The sequence below is a fragment of the Phyllostomus hastatus genome, unplaced genomic scaffold, assembly GCF_019186645.2.
Source record: "Phyllostomus hastatus isolate PE091 unplaced genomic scaffold, TTU_PhHast_1.1 phas_contig_29, whole genome shotgun sequence".
In the NCBI taxonomy this organism is placed as follows: Eukaryota; Metazoa; Chordata; class Mammalia; order Chiroptera; family Phyllostomidae; genus Phyllostomus; species Phyllostomus hastatus.
The window spans coordinates 494,372-513,362 of NW_025333835.1; the positions used below are offsets into that span (position 1 = coordinate 494,372).

Sequence of the window (18,991 nt, forward strand, 5' to 3'; positions counted from 1 at the left end):
TCCCAACAAATACTGATGGTGTAGAAACTGTCATAAAATAGGTAACCCTGAATCAGGTAGGTTTTATAGAGCCATAGGAATGGTACAAAAATATGTTTGCAATAAATTTAGAAGTTATTAACACATACCATAGAAGTAAAGAACGATATGAAGGACTTTCAGTAAAAATTAGTAGAGTGAAGTGAAATCAAGAATCTCTCTGTTCAATATTTAATAAAAGAAAAAAATATACTAGTTAAGTGCTAGCACCATTACCAAATTCGAGAGATACTGACTCCAAGAGTATCATTTTTTCCTCTTCTTACTTAGAAGAGTAAAAATTGCTAATAAGAGAAGGAGAAAAATGGAGGAAGTAAACAACTATCATTAACTTTCTGAAATACACAGAGAATCCAGATTGGGGTACAATCTGAAACTCAATACAATCCCATTATGGTAACAGGATATAACTGCCATTAGAAATGTTCTGTTTTAGAGTTCATTCTAATAAAACTCTCAGAGCAACAAAGACACATATCATTCTACAGAAATTCTCCACTTTCTCCCTCTCTCTCTGACTCTAAGTAAATATGGGGAGAAAGAAAGCCTGCACTTACATTATCACTCTTTGGGGGAACACAAGTCATAGATATTGTGCAAAGTGAGTAAAGGAAGATTTATTCCCACCAGCTCAGAGAAAACAGAACAACAGGTCAGGACTGCCACATGAAGTCCTACTTACATGGGGGGAAAAATACAGAGATTATTATGAAAACATATTACAGAAAAGAAAAAATATAATCACAACATAGAAAACACAGCTAGAAAAGCCAATCTGGAAGACAATCTATCACAAGAAAATGCCCTATGAGTCCTTACACTAACTTAAAAAAACACATTTTATAAAAACAAGGAACTAGACAACCTAAGAAAAACTTGAGAACCTAATAACACCATTACAAACATAGTTAAGCTCAAAACAGAAGAAAGGCTTGAGATAAAAATAGTTAATACATAAGAAAAACACCAAAGATTAGACTAGTATGAGAAGTCAACTGTAATTGTAAATATTTTTACAAAGAAAAAGAATATGAGAGAAAATAGTAAATGTGTAGGACAAAAACAATCCAAGATAATGTTTCTGAAACATAATAAAATATAGAATAGTACATAACTAAATAAAATTGTATTTTAAAATGTAGTATGTAAGGTATATCTGAAAAGAGAACATCAGTTCACAAAGGGATTACTTCCAAGAAAAACTAATAAAAAATAACAGAAATCAAGAGATTCCCTAGTTAATGTATTAAATCTTGAATTTAAAAAAATTCTACAGGTATACAGGAAGTAAATGAGGAGGAGGAAATTAAGCTAGACTCAGATTTCTCAACAATGTTCAACGCCAGAAAAGAGTGTCCTTAGGAAGACAAACAAGATACAAGAATAGGAGACACATCCAAGTTGTCCTTCAAGTATACATAGCTTGATCATCATTCACAAACATTCCAAACACAGAAAATGTGAGGCCAAATATGGCACTCTTTTGAGAAAATACCTTCATAGTAAACTCCAGCCAGGTAAGAATGAATCAAAATAAAGAAGTCAGAAATGGAGATGCCAAGAAATCAGAAATGGAGAACTTAGGATACAGGAATCATAATCTTAGAATCCCTTTAAATATAGAAATAAGACTAAATAAGTATGATAATCATTATAATTACAGAATAAAATGTAAATGTTATAATCTTTTATAATGTAACAATAGCAATAAACTAAGCAAATCTGAAAGTCAAGAATAACGAGGTAATGTTATTTTAATGAGAATACTAGCATTCTTTTCCTTCAAAGCAGATTAATATACATTACTTTATACCAAAACACAAAGTTAAATAAAATAAAGATTCTAACCTTTTAATTTTTTCATATTAGAGAAATATTTTAGGAATAATACAGTTTAAGTAAGAAAACATTTATCTAAACTAAGCAAGTCACTCCATTTTTCTCACTTATTTTTTCTGTAAAATTTGAGTAAAATTAATTTTTATATTTTAAATGTAGCACTAAAATATGATCTTATTTTTAGAATATTAATCTGTTTGTGAACATATTTATATACCCACCTTATTTTTACCAGAATGTATGCACAAAAATATATCTGGAATTACAATCTCATAATTTCATTTTATTTTTTCTAACTGCCTAACCTAAAAGCTGTAGCCTTTATTAACTGCTCTAATTAATTACATTTATTGGGGTGACATTGGTTAATAAGACTATATAGGTTTCAAGTGTATACTTCTATGATAGATGATCCGTATATTGCATTGTGTGCCCACCACCAAAAGTCAAATCATCTTCAGTCAGCGCATATTTGACCCCTTTACCCTTTATAATATCCCCACCTTCATCCATCTAGCAACCACCATACTGTTGTCTGTGTCTATGAGTTTCAGTTTTATATTACACATCTGAATGAAATCATATGGTTTTTAGCTTTTTTGACTGACTTTTCACTTCTCATAAAATCCTCAAGGTCCATCCATGTGGTCAGAAATGGCAGTACTTCATCTTTTCTTATGGCTGAATAGTATTCCACTGCATATATGTACCACATCTTCTTTATCCAATCATCTATTGAAGGACACTTGGGTTGTTTCCAGGTCTTGGCCACCATGTATAATGCTGCAATCAACATTGGGGTGCATATATCTTTGTGAAAAAATGTTTTCAAATCTTAGGGGTAACTTAGATAACCTAGGAGAGGAATTGCTATGTCATGGTAACTCTATTCTTAATTTCTTGAGGAAATTCCATACAGTTTTCCATAATTCTGTGCCAGTTTACATTCTCACCAGCAGGAATGCGGATTCCTTTTTTCCACAATCTCTACAGCACTTGTTATTACTTGTCTTGTTGATGACAGCCATTCTAACAGAGGTGAGGTGGTATCTCATTATATTTTTGATTTGCACTTCCCTAGTAGCTAGTGAAGTTGAGCATCTTTTCATATACCGTATTTTTCAGACTATATGATGCACTCCCCCCCAAATTTGGGAGGAAAAGAAAGGTGCGTCTTACAGTCCAAATGTAGCTTACCTGGCTCACTGTGGGGCAGGGGGCAATGGTGGAGTGGGATCACAGATTATTAAATATTTTACATTTTTTGCTTCTAAATTTTTTTTCCTATTTTTCTCCTCTAAAACCTAGGTGCATCTTATGATCCAGTGTGTCTTATAGTCCTAAAAATACAGTATATGTCACCAATTTGTATGCCTCCTTGGGAAAGAAGTCTATTTAGATACTTTGCCCATTTTTTAATTTCATTGTTTGTTTCCTTGATGTTGAGCTGTATGAGTTTTTTTATATATTCTGGATATTAATGACTTCTTAAAGCTGTTGTTTGCAAATATCTTCTCCCATTCAGTTGGTTGTCTTTTTGTTTTGCTGGTGTTTTCTTTTGCTGTGCAGAAGCTTTTTAGTTTGATATAGTCCCATTCATTTACTTTTGCCTTTATTTCCCTTGTCTTGAGGTCAAATTCATAAAATCCTCTCTAAGAATAATGTTGATAAGTTTAGTACCTATGTTTTCTTCTATGTAATTTATTGTTTCAGATCTTATATTTAGGTCTTTGATCCATTTAGAAATAACTTTTGTACATAAGAACACACTTGTCTAGTTTCATTATTTTGCATGCAGCTTTCCAATTTACCCAACTTTCTTTTCTCCACTGTATAGTTTTGACTCCTCTGTCAAAAATTATTTATCCATATACATCTGCTTTTATTTCTAGGCTTCAATTCTATTCTCTTAGTCTGTGTAACTAATTTTCAGCCAGTACCATGCTGTTTTGATTAAGTTGCTCTGTAGTATAATTTCAAGTCATTTAGTGTGATACCTCCAGCTTCATTACTTTTTCTCAGGATTGCTTTGGCTATTTGGGGTCTTTTGTGGTTCCATATAAATCTGATGACTTTTTGTTCTATTTCTTTAAAAAATGCCATTGGGGTTTTGATGGAGATCACATTAAATCTGTATATTGCTTTGGGTAATCCCATAATTTTAATGATGATTATTTTGGCATGAGTTTTGGGTAGGTTATCTTTTCTGGTTTTTTTTTTTACACTTTGCTGTATTACTTAAATTCTTTTCAGTATATATCATTTTTGTAAAAACAGTAAGATTATTCCTAAAAAAAAGAGAAGGAATGGATGTTACAAACAAAAATGAAATGAGATTATTTTCAGTGTTGCTTCCAGTACCAGAACAATAAGGATTTACTAACAGTTAACAACCCACACAAAAAGCTGGGATTGATTTGGGATGATGGGTGGGAAGGAAACATTAAATTGAATAAACTTTGAGCTCAGTTCAAAAGAATTATCAATTGTTACATCAAAACATTAGCATATAATAAACATAATGACTTTTTTTACCTTTAGCTAGTAAAAAAGTGATCCAAGAAACTTTTAGCACCAACACAGAATTTATCTCGGTAGTAATCCTAGTAAACAAATAGAAAGAAAAAGCAAATTTTATAAAAGCTTACCAACTATACCTGATTTTTCCCCTTTTTAAAAATAATAGACCTGAGTTGATTATATAATCGAATATAGTCCATTTAAATGCATAACTGGTAACCAGATGGGAGAGGGGAGGGATTTTCAAGGGAAAAGGGGAAGGGTTTACAGGAATAAGTATAAAGGACACATGGACAAAAACTAGGAAGGGGTGGAAATGGGAGGGAGGTGGGAAGAGCTAGAGGGGTGGGCTGGGATGGGAGTAAAAGACAGAAAACTGTGCTTGAACAACAATTAAAATAAAATAAAATACCTTTATAAAAATTAAAAAGTAGATGCACAATTTACACATAAACTTACTACTTTGTCTCAATCAGTGTTCATATGAAAGTATTTATATTTTGCCCAAAGTAGGAAACATTTCATTTAAAAAACTGAATATCTCAATTCTAATCTAAAAATATGCAGGAAGTAGTATACTAAACTGCACTTGGCTTCCAGTTACTTAATATTTTCTGCTCTTTGTATTGTGTCGGCCAAAAAGTCCGTCACATTTTTTCCATAAAATAAAAGACATATTATTCACTTTCACAAATAACTTTATTGATTTGGATATTTTGAGTATGTCGGCTATCCCCCATGCGGTATAATGTTGATTGTTCTCAATTAATGTCTCCATTTGATCGCTATCAACTTCAACTGGTCTACCCAACCATGGAGCATTGTCCAGTGAAAAATATCCAGCATGAAACTTTTGCAAACCACTTTTGACACATTCAATCAGCCACGGTACTTTCATACAATGAACAAACTTTTCTTTTTCATTTCAGTTGCATTTTAACCTTTTTTGACTAAAGCATAATATGTCAAAGATGTTGCATATTTTCTGCAATATTAAAATGGCTACACACTCACCAATTTGATTTTTTTAATGCATGCTGATATGAGAGCTGTCACAATGCAATATAAGAAAATTGTCTCAAATGAAGTTAATGACAACTAAGCACTCCTAGAGACACCTTACAGAAAAAACCAAACCTTTTGGCCAACCCAATAATTAAAATCAACACAGTAAGCAGAAAAATAAAGGTTTTGGTTATTCTACTTAACATTATGCCTTAATTTTCCATACTCATTCACTTTGGAATTAACAAGTGAAATTAATAGTTAATTGTTAATTATTAAATATACAACTTCCCTTTATATCAATCACCTTCAATACTACTATTAGAACGAAGCAGAAAATTTTATACTATTCATTATTTTTCTAAAGAAAACTCTGTAGAGCTGTTAATATAGATTTTCATATTTATTTTACACAAAAATTATGCTCTGAGTTTTAGGTAATAAACAAAATGCCTTTAATAGACCTTCAATAAAAATTTAGTCAATGGTTTGCATTTTTCTTAGAGTTCATGATACATTGCACTGAATCACCTTCTACCTTATTAGTTCTCCCTTTCAACATGTTTGGGGTCAGTACAGAAAAATCTTAAAAAAAAACAAAAAGTGAAAAATAACATGTTCTCAACTACTTACAAACTGCTTGGTTGTGTCAAATATATAAGTTTACATGTCCTGAAAGAAAAAAATAATTATATTAATATTGTGGCTTTTTTTGAAAGATTTTATTTATTTATTTTTAGAGAAGGGAGGGAGAAAGAGAAAGAGAAAGAGAGAAAAATATCAATTGTGGTTGCTGGGGGTCATGGCCTGCAACCCAGGCATGTACCCTGACTGGGAGTTGAACCTGTGACACTTTGGTTCGCAGCCCGCACTCAATCCATTGAGCTACGCCAGCCAGGGCTTATATTGTGGCTTTTTTAAAAGTTACTTTGTAATTGTTTTGATAATTTAGAAATCAATTCTTATTGCTTTTATTTTTTATTATCTTTAAATATATTTTCTTAATTATGTTATTACAGTTGTCCTATTTTTCCCCATTTATTCCCCTGCACCCTCCACCCCCCACCCATATTCCCCCCACCTAATTTATGTCCATGGGTCATCCATATAAGTTCTTTGGCTTCTACATTTCCTATACTATTCTTATGCTTTGTTAATCTTATTTTAAGAAGTATATGTTTTAAAAACAAAAAGTATAGCATTATAAAATAAAGTAAAAGTAGGTTTCTCCAACTTATGACATTTCACACACAGCATTGTAATACCTAATTACAAAAGGGTTGATCTTCATGTATGCATCCACAACTAAGAATACATTTGTAATCAAATCTGGAGCCCACCAGAATCCCAGATCAGGTCCTAAAAGCCTGTTTAACTATTTAAAAGAGGCCATAGCCCCTTTTCAGAAAAGTACTTCACTTTTAAACAGATGTGTTGCTTCAGAAAAGAAGATGCTGCCCCTACCCTGATCCCTTGAGTAGTGGCACAGAAGTATTGCCCAGGGTAGAGGTAGGTCTTAAAAACAGAGAGCTCTAAAGCTCTCCCCAAGGGAATTAACTTCATATGGAACAGAGTATAGGGACAATCAAAGTAAAAAGTACTATTAAAAACAATAGAGATTTTGGTGGTAAGAAAGTAAGAGGAGGCTGGTAGCTATGTGAGAGCAACAAGCTAAATCCTAGATCATCTAAGAGAGAATGAGGGGGTGGGGAAGCTAAGAAGAGCTCTCCTGAGTTCAGAACAAGCCTCAAGACTAGACTCAAAGACTACTCCTGCAAAGGGAGCCAAATTTAAATGAATCAGACTGTGGAGCAATTTGTTATATGGGACATCATCAAAAACAACAATCATTCATCAATTAGTAGAAAGCAATAGCTAGGTGATACATCAATAGAGGCAGTTCACTTTAACAACAGAGATCAGAGAAAATATTAGTCAAAGAGAGCCCCGCTAAAACCACTATCATCTCAGAGTGACCAGACACATATCCAAGGCTACACAGAGGAGTAATATCAGAGTCTATACACTATGGGAGAAACAGACTTCACTGAACTAGTACAGCTAAGTTGCTAAATAAACAAACAAGAAAATAATAACACCATTTAAAAAATGGTGGAAAGTTTCCCAAATCTGATTAAAAACATTATTCTACAGACCCAAGAAACACAATAGAATCCAAGTAGGATGACTATAAAGAGATCCACACCCAAATGTGATTACAGTAAAAAGGATGGAAGACAAGGAGAAAATCTTAAAAGCAGCCAAAGAAAAAATGCTCCATCATGTATATGGGAACCAATAGCTAACTTCTCATTAGAAACAATGACAATCGGAAGGCAGTAGAATTACATATTCAAAGTACAGAAAGAAAAAAACATCAACCAAGAATCATATATCTGCCAAAATCATATCTCAAAGGGGATACTGAAAGGCATTCCCACACAACAGAGAATTTGTTGAGATTAGACTCAATTTACAAAAAAAAAAACCCACTAAAATAAATTCTGCAAGCTGAAAACAACTGACCCAAGACAGTAATTCACATCCATGTGAAAAAAAAAAAAAGCACTGGTAAAGGTAATTATGTTACTATAAAAGATGGTGTCCTTGTATATTTCTTCTCCTTTCTTCTTCTAATTGAAGTAAAAGGCAAATGAATAACACAATATATATAATACATTATTGGACCTGTAACATGTGACAACAGCAGCATAAAAGAAGTGGGTGGGATAAAAGATGTACTGAAGTAAACAAATGACACTAAATGATAAAAAGAATCAATGGGAACAAAAGAAAAGAACAAGAAATGGTAATTAACTTAATACAATAAACTCTGTAAATATACACTGATCTCCTTTATACTCTCAACTACTTTAAAAGACATACAACTCAAAAATCTATAAACTGATGAAAGGATAAATTGTGGTATAGTTATACAATGGAATAATATTCTGTAACAACAGTAATGAATATTGAGGAAGATCAGAAGATGGCTGAGTAGGCAGAAGCTGAATCCACTTGTTCTTTCCCCCAGCTTGGATTTTCTAATGATCTTCCAACAATGGAATCTTAGTTGATGCGAGATTCAAAAAAAGTACAGAAGTAGGACTGCACCATCCAGATTTTATAAGTTAAAGTGGTACTTGCAACAGTGGAGAGATCAGAAAGAAATCACAGTGTTGTAGCTTCCTCTTCTACAGAGGCAGAAGGCCTTATCCTGAATAAACACTGGCTGCAACCCTAATTGGGAATAACTTGGGAAAATACATGTGGAGTGTGGGAGATCCAGGTAACACAAACACAGTGAGCAGCACGTCTATAGCTGCAGTACCAAATGGGCGAGTGCCAGGGAGGGACTCTAACTTCAAAAAACGGTCAGGGACTGCATCTGGGTTGGTCAGAGGCATCGGCACACTATGGACAGCTGTGATGAAGAGAGACCTTTTGCTTTTGGGGGAGGTGGTATGCACTGAGAACTGGACAGTGACAGTAATACAATGTGGTGCCACATAGGTTTTAAAAGGAAAACTGACTTTTGTTACTAAATATGCCACTTCAGACCTATTTTGTTATATTAGTTCCCAGGCATCGAAGTAGAAATTTTTTAAAAAATAGGAGGGCTGAAGTAGAGGTGGGCAGGAACCAAAGTGCAACTGTTCTGCCAGCAAAGAGACCAGATTGAAAGTACAGTTCCTTCCCACTGAATCCAGCAGGGCAGGGTGTTCAGAAAGTGGCACAGTAAAGGAACTGCTGGACCCCCGCCTGACACAGCTATCAAGCCAGGGGCTATGCAGAATAGAGAGTTTGGGACTGTATTGCCTGCAAGGGCAGTGGGCTAAGAGATAAGGCAGAAAACAGTCAAATGCCCAAGATTCTTTACATCAGGTAGACACCACTCCCCTGCAGAGTAAAAGCCTCTGGGAAGGGAAGACAGTCCCCAGGATTCCCTCCTGCAGGAATGCAAGCACAGCATCCAACTGGGAATCTCTGCAGAACAGTGAAAAAAGGCTCAAAAGCCCCTGCTGGGTGCATATCCAAAGGGGAAATAAGGGAAAAAGCAAGGGGGCCTATCTGAACTTTTCTCAGGCAGGACACAACAGGTTCATTCCTTGGGCCCTATTTCAATGAAAACAGCTGGGCTCAGAGTGTAGAAATTGGCACAGCAAAGTGAATTCAGGGTCCTGGCCCAGTCTTGGCTCTTACACAGAACTGACATCAGTGCCAATCAGGAAAGAGCTGACCTTCTTACACAGATTGGCCCCTGACATGAAATGGACAGTTAATTCATCAGACACTAAACATTACAGGAAATAATCTGCGTCAGACCAAGAATTGTAGCACAGGTGCAGGGGAACATACATACAATCTATCTTGAAGACTGAGCAGTGCCCCTGGGGAGATCCAAGAATCCCATCCACCCAATTGCACAAGTAGCCCCTTCTAGGCAGGTGGAGGGGGTAACTGCAATGCTGCTGGGCATAAGACGACCCATTGCTGAGCCTTGTGCTGATAAAAAGCCAAAGGGCACAGTAGCAAGGACCAGCCAGATGCAGCCAAGCCTGAAGGAGATAGCCACAGACTGTGGGCCACTTGTAGCCTTGAACAGGATGCCTACAGCTACACAGGAACATCATCTGAAATTACCAGAGTCAGGTCCAGAAGAAGATGACAGACAAACACCAAGCTCTGCTGAGATAAATTCCACCTCATTCTTTTATAGTATTTGCATAATTTTTCTCTTGCATAGCTTTTTAACATATTTCTATTTCTTCAATTTATCCTATTATTTAACTTCCTTAAATTTTATTTTTATTTCAAATCTCATATTTTACTCTTCACTTGCCTTACTACATTATGCCTTCTACCTTCCCTTTCTTCTCCTCATTTTAAATTATATTTTTCCCAATCTATGTATTCTTTCTATTCCTTATTACAACTACTTCTCCTGTCTCTATCCTCTCAAAATCATTTTTCTTTCCTTTAGTCATCTCACATTCTCTTTCATTTTCTTACAATATTCTTAGTCTATTTTCACCTTTATTAATCTTTGCTCATTTGTCATTCACATTGCAGTTATTTATCTTTTTCCTCAATTTAATCCTATTTCTTCACTATTTTATTGTCAAATTTCATAGTTTACTCTTCCTCTGTCCTACTTATTTTGCCTTCATTGTGCCCACTCGTATTTTTGTTTAAATTTGTTTCCTCTTTTTCTGTTCTTAGCATGGTATTCTTCCGTAGTGTTATAATTTCTCTGCCCTCTATCTTCTCACATTTTTCTCACAAAGGAAGGAAAACAGAGAGAGAGAGAGGAACACAGGTACAAAAATGGCAAGGCATAAGTACCTATCAATAATAACCTTAAACATAAATGGATTAAATGCTCCAATTAAGAGACATGGAATAGCTGAATGGATAAGAAAGCATGACCCACACATATGCTACCTAGAAGAGACCCACCTCAGGACAAAAGACCTACACAGACTGAAAGTGAAGGGCTGGAAACAAATTTTCCAAGCAAACACACAGGGCAAAAAAAGCTGGGGTAGCAATACTCATATCAGACAAAATAGACTTCAACACAGGGGCCATAAAGAGTAACCCAGAAGGTCACTTCATAATACCCAAGGGAAAAATCCACCAAGAAGACATAAACATTGTAAATATATATGCACCCAACACAGGACTACCCAAATACATAAACAAAATCTTACAGAACTTAAGGAAACATATTGACAGCAACACAATTATAGTAGAGGATTTTAAAACCCCACTGTCAAAAATGGACAAATCTTCCAAACAAAGTATCAACAAAGATATTTTGGCACTGAACAATGCCCTAGATCAAATGGACTTAACTGATATATATAGAGCCCTCCATCACAAAGAAGCTAAATACACATGCTTTTCTAACGCACATGGAACATTTTCAAAGATAGAGCACATGATAGGACACAAAACAAGCCTCAACAAACTCAAGAAAATTGAAATCATACCCAGCATTTTCTCTGACCACAAGAAACTGAAACTACAAACCAACCCCAAGGAAAAAAACCCAAAACACTCAAAATCATGGAGATTGAATAGCATGCTATTAAACAATGAATGGGTCAAGAATGCAATTAGGGAAGAAATCAGAAAGTTTCTCAATTTAAACGAAAATGAAATCACAACAACCCAAAACTTATGGGACACAGCCAAGGCAGTCCTGAGAGGGAAGTTCATAGTGATACAGGCCTACCTAAAAAGATAGAAATATGTCAAACAAACAGCCTAACTCTATACCTACAAGAACTCGAGGAACAACAACAAAGACAGCCCAGAGCAAGTAGAAGGAAGGAAATAACCAAGATCAGAGCAGAATTAAATGACATAGAGACTAAAAGCACAATTCTAAGGATCAATGAATCCAGGAGATGGTTTTTCGAAAAGATAAACAAAATTGACAACCCTTTACTCCGGCTCATCAAGAAAAAAAGAGACAGGACCCAAATAAACACAATCAGAAATGAAAGAGGAGAGATTACAACTGATACCACAGAAATACAAAGGATTGTAAGAAATGACTATGAAGAAGTGTATGCCAAGATACTTGAAAACCTAGGTGAAATGGGCAAATTTCTAGAATAATATAATCTTCCAAAACTTAATGAAGAAGCAGCAGAAAGCTTGAACAGACCAATAACAATAGATGAAACTGAAGCAGTAATCAAAAAAAACTCTCAACACACAAAAGCCCTGGACCAGATGGTTTCACAGTAGAATTCTATAAAGCATTTAAGGAAGAGCTAACCCCTAACCTTCACACACTATTCCAAAATATTGAAAATGAGGGAAGACTCCCAAACTCTTTCTATGAGGCCAGCATCATCTTAATCCCAAAACCAGATAAAGACACAACAAAGAAAGAAAACTTGAAGTCAATATCACTGATGAACATAGACATGAAAATCCTTAACAAAATATTGGCAAACCCCATCCAATAATACATTAAAAAGATTATACACCATGACCAAGTGGGATTCATCCCAGGGATGCAAGGATGGTACAGAATTTGCAAATCAGTAAATGTAATACATCACATAAACAAAAGCAAAGACAAAAATCACATGATTATATCAATAGATGAAGAAAAGCATTTGGTAAGGTACAGCACCCATTAATGATAAAAACACTCAGTAAAGTTGGAATAGAGGGAGCATTCCTCAACATAATAAAAGCCACATACAAGAGACCTATGGCCAACATCATACTCAATGGGGAAAAACTTAGAGCTTTCCCACCAAGATCAGGAACAAGACAAGGATGCCCACTTTCACCACTCCTGATCAACATAGTATTGGAACTCCTAGCCACAGCATTCAGACAAGAAAAAGAAATAAAAGGCATCCAAATTAGAAAGGAGAAACCAAAACTGTCATTGTACTGATGACACGATAGTGTAAATAAAAAATCCTATAAACTCCACCAAATAACTACTCAACCTAATAAGTGAATTTGACAAAACAGCAGGATACAAATCAATATTCAGAAATCAAAGGCATTTTTGTATACCAACAATGAAATGTCACAAACAGAAATCTGGAAAAATATATCATTTGATATGGCCACTAGAAAAATAAAGTACCTAGGAATAAATGTAACCAAGGAGGTAAAAGGTGGGTACTCAGAAAACTATACAACACTGAAGAAAGAAATTAAGAGAGAAAAAGAAATGGAATCATGTACTATGCTCATGGTTTGGAAGAATTAACATCATCAAAGTGTCTATACTACCCAAAGCAATTTATAGATTCAATGCAATACCTATTAAAGTACCAATGACATATTTCAGAGATATAGAACAAACATTTCAGAAATTTATATGGAATCATAAATGACCCTGAATAGCAGCAACAATTTTGAGAAGGAAGAAAAAATTAGAAGGAACCACAATACCTGATATCAAACTGTATTACAAGGCCACTGTAATCAAAACAGCCTGGTACTAGCATAAGAACAGACACATACACCAAAGGTACCAGACAGAGAGCCAAGAAATAAACCCAAGTCTTTGTGGTTGATTAATGTTTGAGAAAGAATGGGGAAGCATAAAACGGAGTAAAAATGGCCTCTTCAACAAATGGTACTGGGAGGTCTGGACAGCTACATGCAAAAAAATAAAATTGAATCACAACTTACACTGTACACAAAAATAAATTCAAGGTGGATAAAAGATTTAAATAGAAGTCGTGACATAAAAGTCCTAGAGGAAATCATCGGCAGGAAAATCTCATATTCCATGCAGCAACATCTTTACTGATATGTCCCCTAGAGTAAGAGACATAACAGAAAGAATAAAAAAATGGGACCTCATCAAATTAAAAGGCTTCTGCATGGCTAAAAAAAACAGCATTAAAATGAAAAGAGAATCAACTGTATGGGAAAACATATCTGCCAATGATACCTCAGACATTGGTTTGATCTCCAAAATATATAAAGAACTCACACAACTCCACTCCAGAAAGAAAAACAACCCAATTGAAAAATGGGCAAAAGACTTGAACAGAAGAAGACACTTCCCCAAGGAAGACATACAGAAGGCCCAGACACATATGAAAGAATGCTCAGCCTCAGTAGCCATCAGAGAGATGCAAGTCAAAACCACAGTGAGATACCACTTCACACCTGTCAGAATGGCCATTATAAACAAAGCAAGTGTTGGAGAGGTTGTGGAGAAAAGTGAACCCCAGTTCAGTGTTGGTGGGATTGCAGACTGGTGCAGCCACTGTGGAAAAACATATGGAATCTCCTCAGTAAACTAAAAATGGAACTGCCTTTTGACCTGGCAATTCCACTGCTGGGATTATATCCTAAGAGCCCTGAAACACCAATCCAAAAGAACTTATGCACCCCAATGTTCATAGCAGCATAATTTACAATAGCCAAGTGCTGGAAGCAACCTAAGTGCCCACCAGTAAATGACTGAATCAAAAAACTATGGTACATTTATACAATGGAATACTACTCAGCAGAGAGAAAGAAGGAACTCCCACCCTTTGTAACAGCATAGATAGAACTGGAGAGCATTATTCTAAGTGAAATAAGCCAGGCAGTCAGGGAGGAGATACTGTATGGTCTCATCTTTAACTGGAAAATATCAACAAAATATAAAAGCAAGCAAAATATAACCAGAGACATTGAAATTGAGAACCATCTGACAGTAAACAGAAAGGAGGTGGGCGGGGATAATGAGGGGGAGGATTGTAAGGAACTACTATAAAGGACACATAGACAAAATTAAGGGGGAGGGTGGAAGCAAGGGAAGGAAGTGGGTTTGGCTGTGGTGGGAGGGAGTGGTAGGAGGGAAATGCAGACAACTGTAATTGAACAACAACAAAATAATTAGAAAAAAGAAAAGCAGACTAGATGAAGAAGTAGACCATATCATCGAGTTGGAAGACATGATAGGAAAAAAAACCCAGTCCAAACAAGGATAGTTTAAGGGAGCTTCAGGATAACATGAAATGTCACAACATCACATCATAGAAACATCAGGAGGAGAAGAAAAAGAGCAAGGGATAGAAAACGTGTTTGAAAAAATGATAAAAAACTTATCTAACTTGGTGAGGGAAAAAGCCACACAAGTTTAAGAGCACAGAGGGTCCCAATCAAGATGAACCGAAAGAGTCCCACTCCAAGATATTATCATAATTAAAATGGCAAAATTTAAAGAAAAAGAGAGAATCTTAAAGGCAGCAAGGGAGAACCAGCTAGTAAAATACAGTCAAGCTCCAAAAAGACTATCAGTTGATTTCTCAACAAAACACTATAAGGCCAAAGGGACTGGCACAAAAATATTCCAAGTAATGAAAATCAAAGACGTACAACTACTCTATCCAGCAAGGCTCTCATGGAAGAGAGAAAATGGAAGGCAAAATAAAGAGCTTCCCAGATCAAAATTAAAAAAAAAAAAGCTAAAATGGCACATCTCCATCAAACCAACAATGCAAGAGATTCTAAGGAAAATGGGAGGAGGAGGACGAGAAAGAGGGACAGAAGGAGGGAGAGGAAGAGGAAGAGAAGAAAAATTAGGAGAAGAAAAATTGAAGAGGAAATAAAGGAGGAGGGAGAGGAGAAGGAGGAATAGAATAAAGAGTGGGGAACACTGATACACAGGTAAAAATGGAAATGATTGAGTACCTATCAATAACCTTAAGTGTATATAAATTAAATGTTCCAATCAAAAGACATAGGGTAGATAAATGGATTAGAAACCATGACCCACATATTTGCTGTCTAGAAGACACCCACCTCAGAACAAAAGAAATATACAGGCTGAAAGTGATGGTGTGGAAAAAAAGTGTCTGAAGCCGAAGGACATGAAAATGAAGAACTGGAGTAGCAATATTTATATAAGACAAAATAGAACAAAGGCTATAACAACAGACAAAGGAGGTCACTACATAATAATAAAGGGAGCAGTCCGACAAGAGAATATAACCCTGGTATGCCCCAAACATAGGAGCACCTAAATATATAAGAAAAATCTGGAGGACTTTAAGAAAGAGATCAATAGCAATACAGTCATCATAGGAGACTTTAACATCCCATTGTCAAGAAGGGATAGATCTTCCATACAAAAAATCAACAAGGATATTAGGACATTGAACAATACCCTAGATCAAATAGACTTAATTGATATTACAGAACATTTCACCCAAAGAAGTAAAATTACATTTTTTTCAAGCGCACATGGATCATTCTGAAGGACGGACCACATGGTAGGACACAAAACAAGCCTTAAGAAATTCAAGAAAAGTAAAATTTATATCAAGCATCTTCTCTGATCATAATGACTTTGAAACTAGAAACCAATCTCAAAAGAAGGCTCAGAAACACACAAATACACAGAGATGAAAAAAAGAGGTTGTTATATAATGAATAGGTTAAAATGAGACCAAGAAAAAAACAAACAAAAATAAAACCTGGAAACAAATGAAAATGAATATACAATAACCCAAAACTTATAGGACACAGTGAAGATGGTCCTGAAAGGCAAACTAATAACAATAGAGACCTACCAAAGAAGATAGAAAATTTTAAAATAAACAACCTAACCCTACATCTAAAATAACTAGCACAACAACGAACAAGGCCCAGAGCTAGCAGAAGGAAGGAAATAATCAAGATCAGAGCAGACTTACATGACATAGACACAAAAAACAATACAGAGGATCAATGAATCCAGAAATTGATTCTTTGAGAAGGTAAGTTAAGATGGACAAACCTAACCACACTCATCAAGAAAAAAAGGGGAGAGAATTCCAGTCAAGATGGCAGCATAAGCAGACATGGCTCGCCTCTTTGCACAGCCACATCACAATTACAACTAAAATAAAGAACAATTATCACTCAGAACCAAGAGATATCAAGTTGCCTGGAAGTCTGACAACTACAGAATTAAAGAAACCACATCCATCCAGACTGGTAGTAGGGGTATAGATGTAGAACAGGTTGGTCTCACACCAATTTGTGGTGGATTAGAATTCAGGAGGGATATCTTAGGAGTGAGGAGTGCAAGCACCACACTGGGTCCCCAGCCATGGGTTCCAATACCTAGGAGGTAAGTCCCCACAACCTCAGGCTGCAAAAAAAACACAGCAGGAATTTAGTTGGTGGAAGAAACTGCTTGAGCCTCAAGCAGTTTCTCTTAACCAACACAAGGACTCACCTACTCCCATTCACCCCTTTTAAGCTCCAGCACCAGGGTAGCAGCTTGAAAGACACCAGTGATAATAGGGAGAAACTGAAATGTCTAGCATCAAGACAAGCACAGGCCACTGTCTATTTGCTAAACCCTCCCCCCATAGAGCAGACAAACAAGTGACATATCTGAGACTCGATCAACCTGACTAACACTGTTTGACACAGCTTGGAGAACCACAGAGATTCTGCCCCAGTCAAATTAGGGGCTCACCCAAACTGCTTTTCAATGTGAATAGCTGAACTTGGCTCCTGCTTCACGACTACCTAAATCCACTCAAATAAGCAAGAGCTGCCTTCAGTGAGGCCCACAATCCAAACTACCAGCAGCCAACCTAGGTTCGCAACCTGGCTTTGACAGAGATCTCAAAGCCCAGCACAAGCAGCAGATATTTCAGACTGCTTTACAGCTCAGGCAGGGTGCCCTGAGCAGAATACAGGTGAGGACAGACCCTGGCCTGCAACACCAGAGACATACCAGAGTCTTCACACCTGTAAACAACTACAGACTACATCAGAGCACCACAGAGGGCGGAGTTTGGTGGTAAGTGGTTACACCTAATCCTTGCATCTGACCGGCCTTGGCAAATTTCTCCCATTGATCTGCCAACAGCAACCAAAGCTCAACTACAAGAGAAGAATGTACTCAGCCCACACGAAGGGCATACCTCAAGAACCCAGCTTGCAAGACATGGGAGGCTATGCCACTGGACCCTAAAGGAAACCTACTGCATTAGGCCTCACTACCAAGACACAGCGAAGCAATTCTACCTAACACACAAAAATAAACACAAGGAGGCTGTCAAAACAATGAGACAAACGTGGCCCAAATGAAAGAACAGATCAAAATTCCACAAAAAGAGCTAAATGAAATGGAGATAAGAAATCTATCAGATGCAGAGTTCAAAACACTAGTTATAAGAATGTTACGGAACTTAGTGAGAACTACAACAGCATCAAAAAGACCCATGCAGAATGGAGGACACAATTAAAATAAAGAACCATTTACAGGGAAACAACAGTAGAGTGGATGAAGCCAAGAATCAAATCAATGATTTGTAACATAAGGACAGAAAAACAACCAACAAGAACAAAAAGAAGAAAAAAACATCCAAAAAAACAAGGCTAGTACAAGCAGCCTCTGGGACATCTTCAAGAAGTACAACATTCGTATCACAGTGGTGCCACAAGGAGAAGAGCAAGAGCAAGAAATTGGAAATCTATCTGAAAAAATAATAAAAAAATTCCTTAATTTGGTGAAGGAAATAGACATTCTAGTCCAAGAAACACAGAGTCCCAAACAAGTGGGATGTGAAGAGGCCCACTCCAAGTCACATCATAATTTAAATGCCAGAGGTTAAAGATAAAGAGAGAACCTTAAAAACAGCAAGAGAAAAGAAGTTAGTTACCTACAGCAGAGTTCCCATAAGACTGTCAGCTGATTTCTCAACAGAAAGGATTGTCAAGAAATATTCAAAGTCATGAAAAGCAGGGACCTACAGCCAAGATTGCTCTACCAAGGAAAGTTATCACTTAGAATCAAAGGGCAATAAAGAGCTTCCCAGAGAAGAAAAAACTACAGGACTTCATCATCACCAAGCCATTATTATATGAAATGTTAAAGGGACTTTTTTAAGAAAAAGAAGGTCAAAACTATGAACAATAAGATAGCAATAAATACACATCTATTAACAACTGAATCTAAAAAACAAACTAAGCAAATGAGAAACAGAGACAGAATCATGGATATGGAGAGCATTTTGATGGTTGCCAGATGGGAGTGGAGTGTAGGAGAATGGGTAAAGAGTTGAGGTTATTAAGAAGTACAAATAGGCAGTTACAG

The 18,991-nt window shown here is 36.1% G+C and overlaps 1 protein-coding gene across 1 annotated transcript in view; it reads right to left on the reverse strand.

Moving 5' to 3' along the window:
- Positions 1-18,991, reverse strand: part of RB1 (RB transcriptional corepressor 1) — a 283,425-nt gene that overhangs the window by 173,244 nt on the left and 91,190 nt on the right. The window contains exons 5-6 of the mRNA XM_045838956.1: positions 6,037-6,075; positions 4,414-4,481 (exon numbers count right to left, since the gene is read on the reverse strand). Of these exons, the coding sequence (XP_045694912.1) occupies positions 4,414-4,481; positions 6,037-6,075 (107 nt within the window). The remainder of the gene's footprint in view (positions 1-4,413; positions 4,482-6,036; positions 6,076-18,991) is intronic.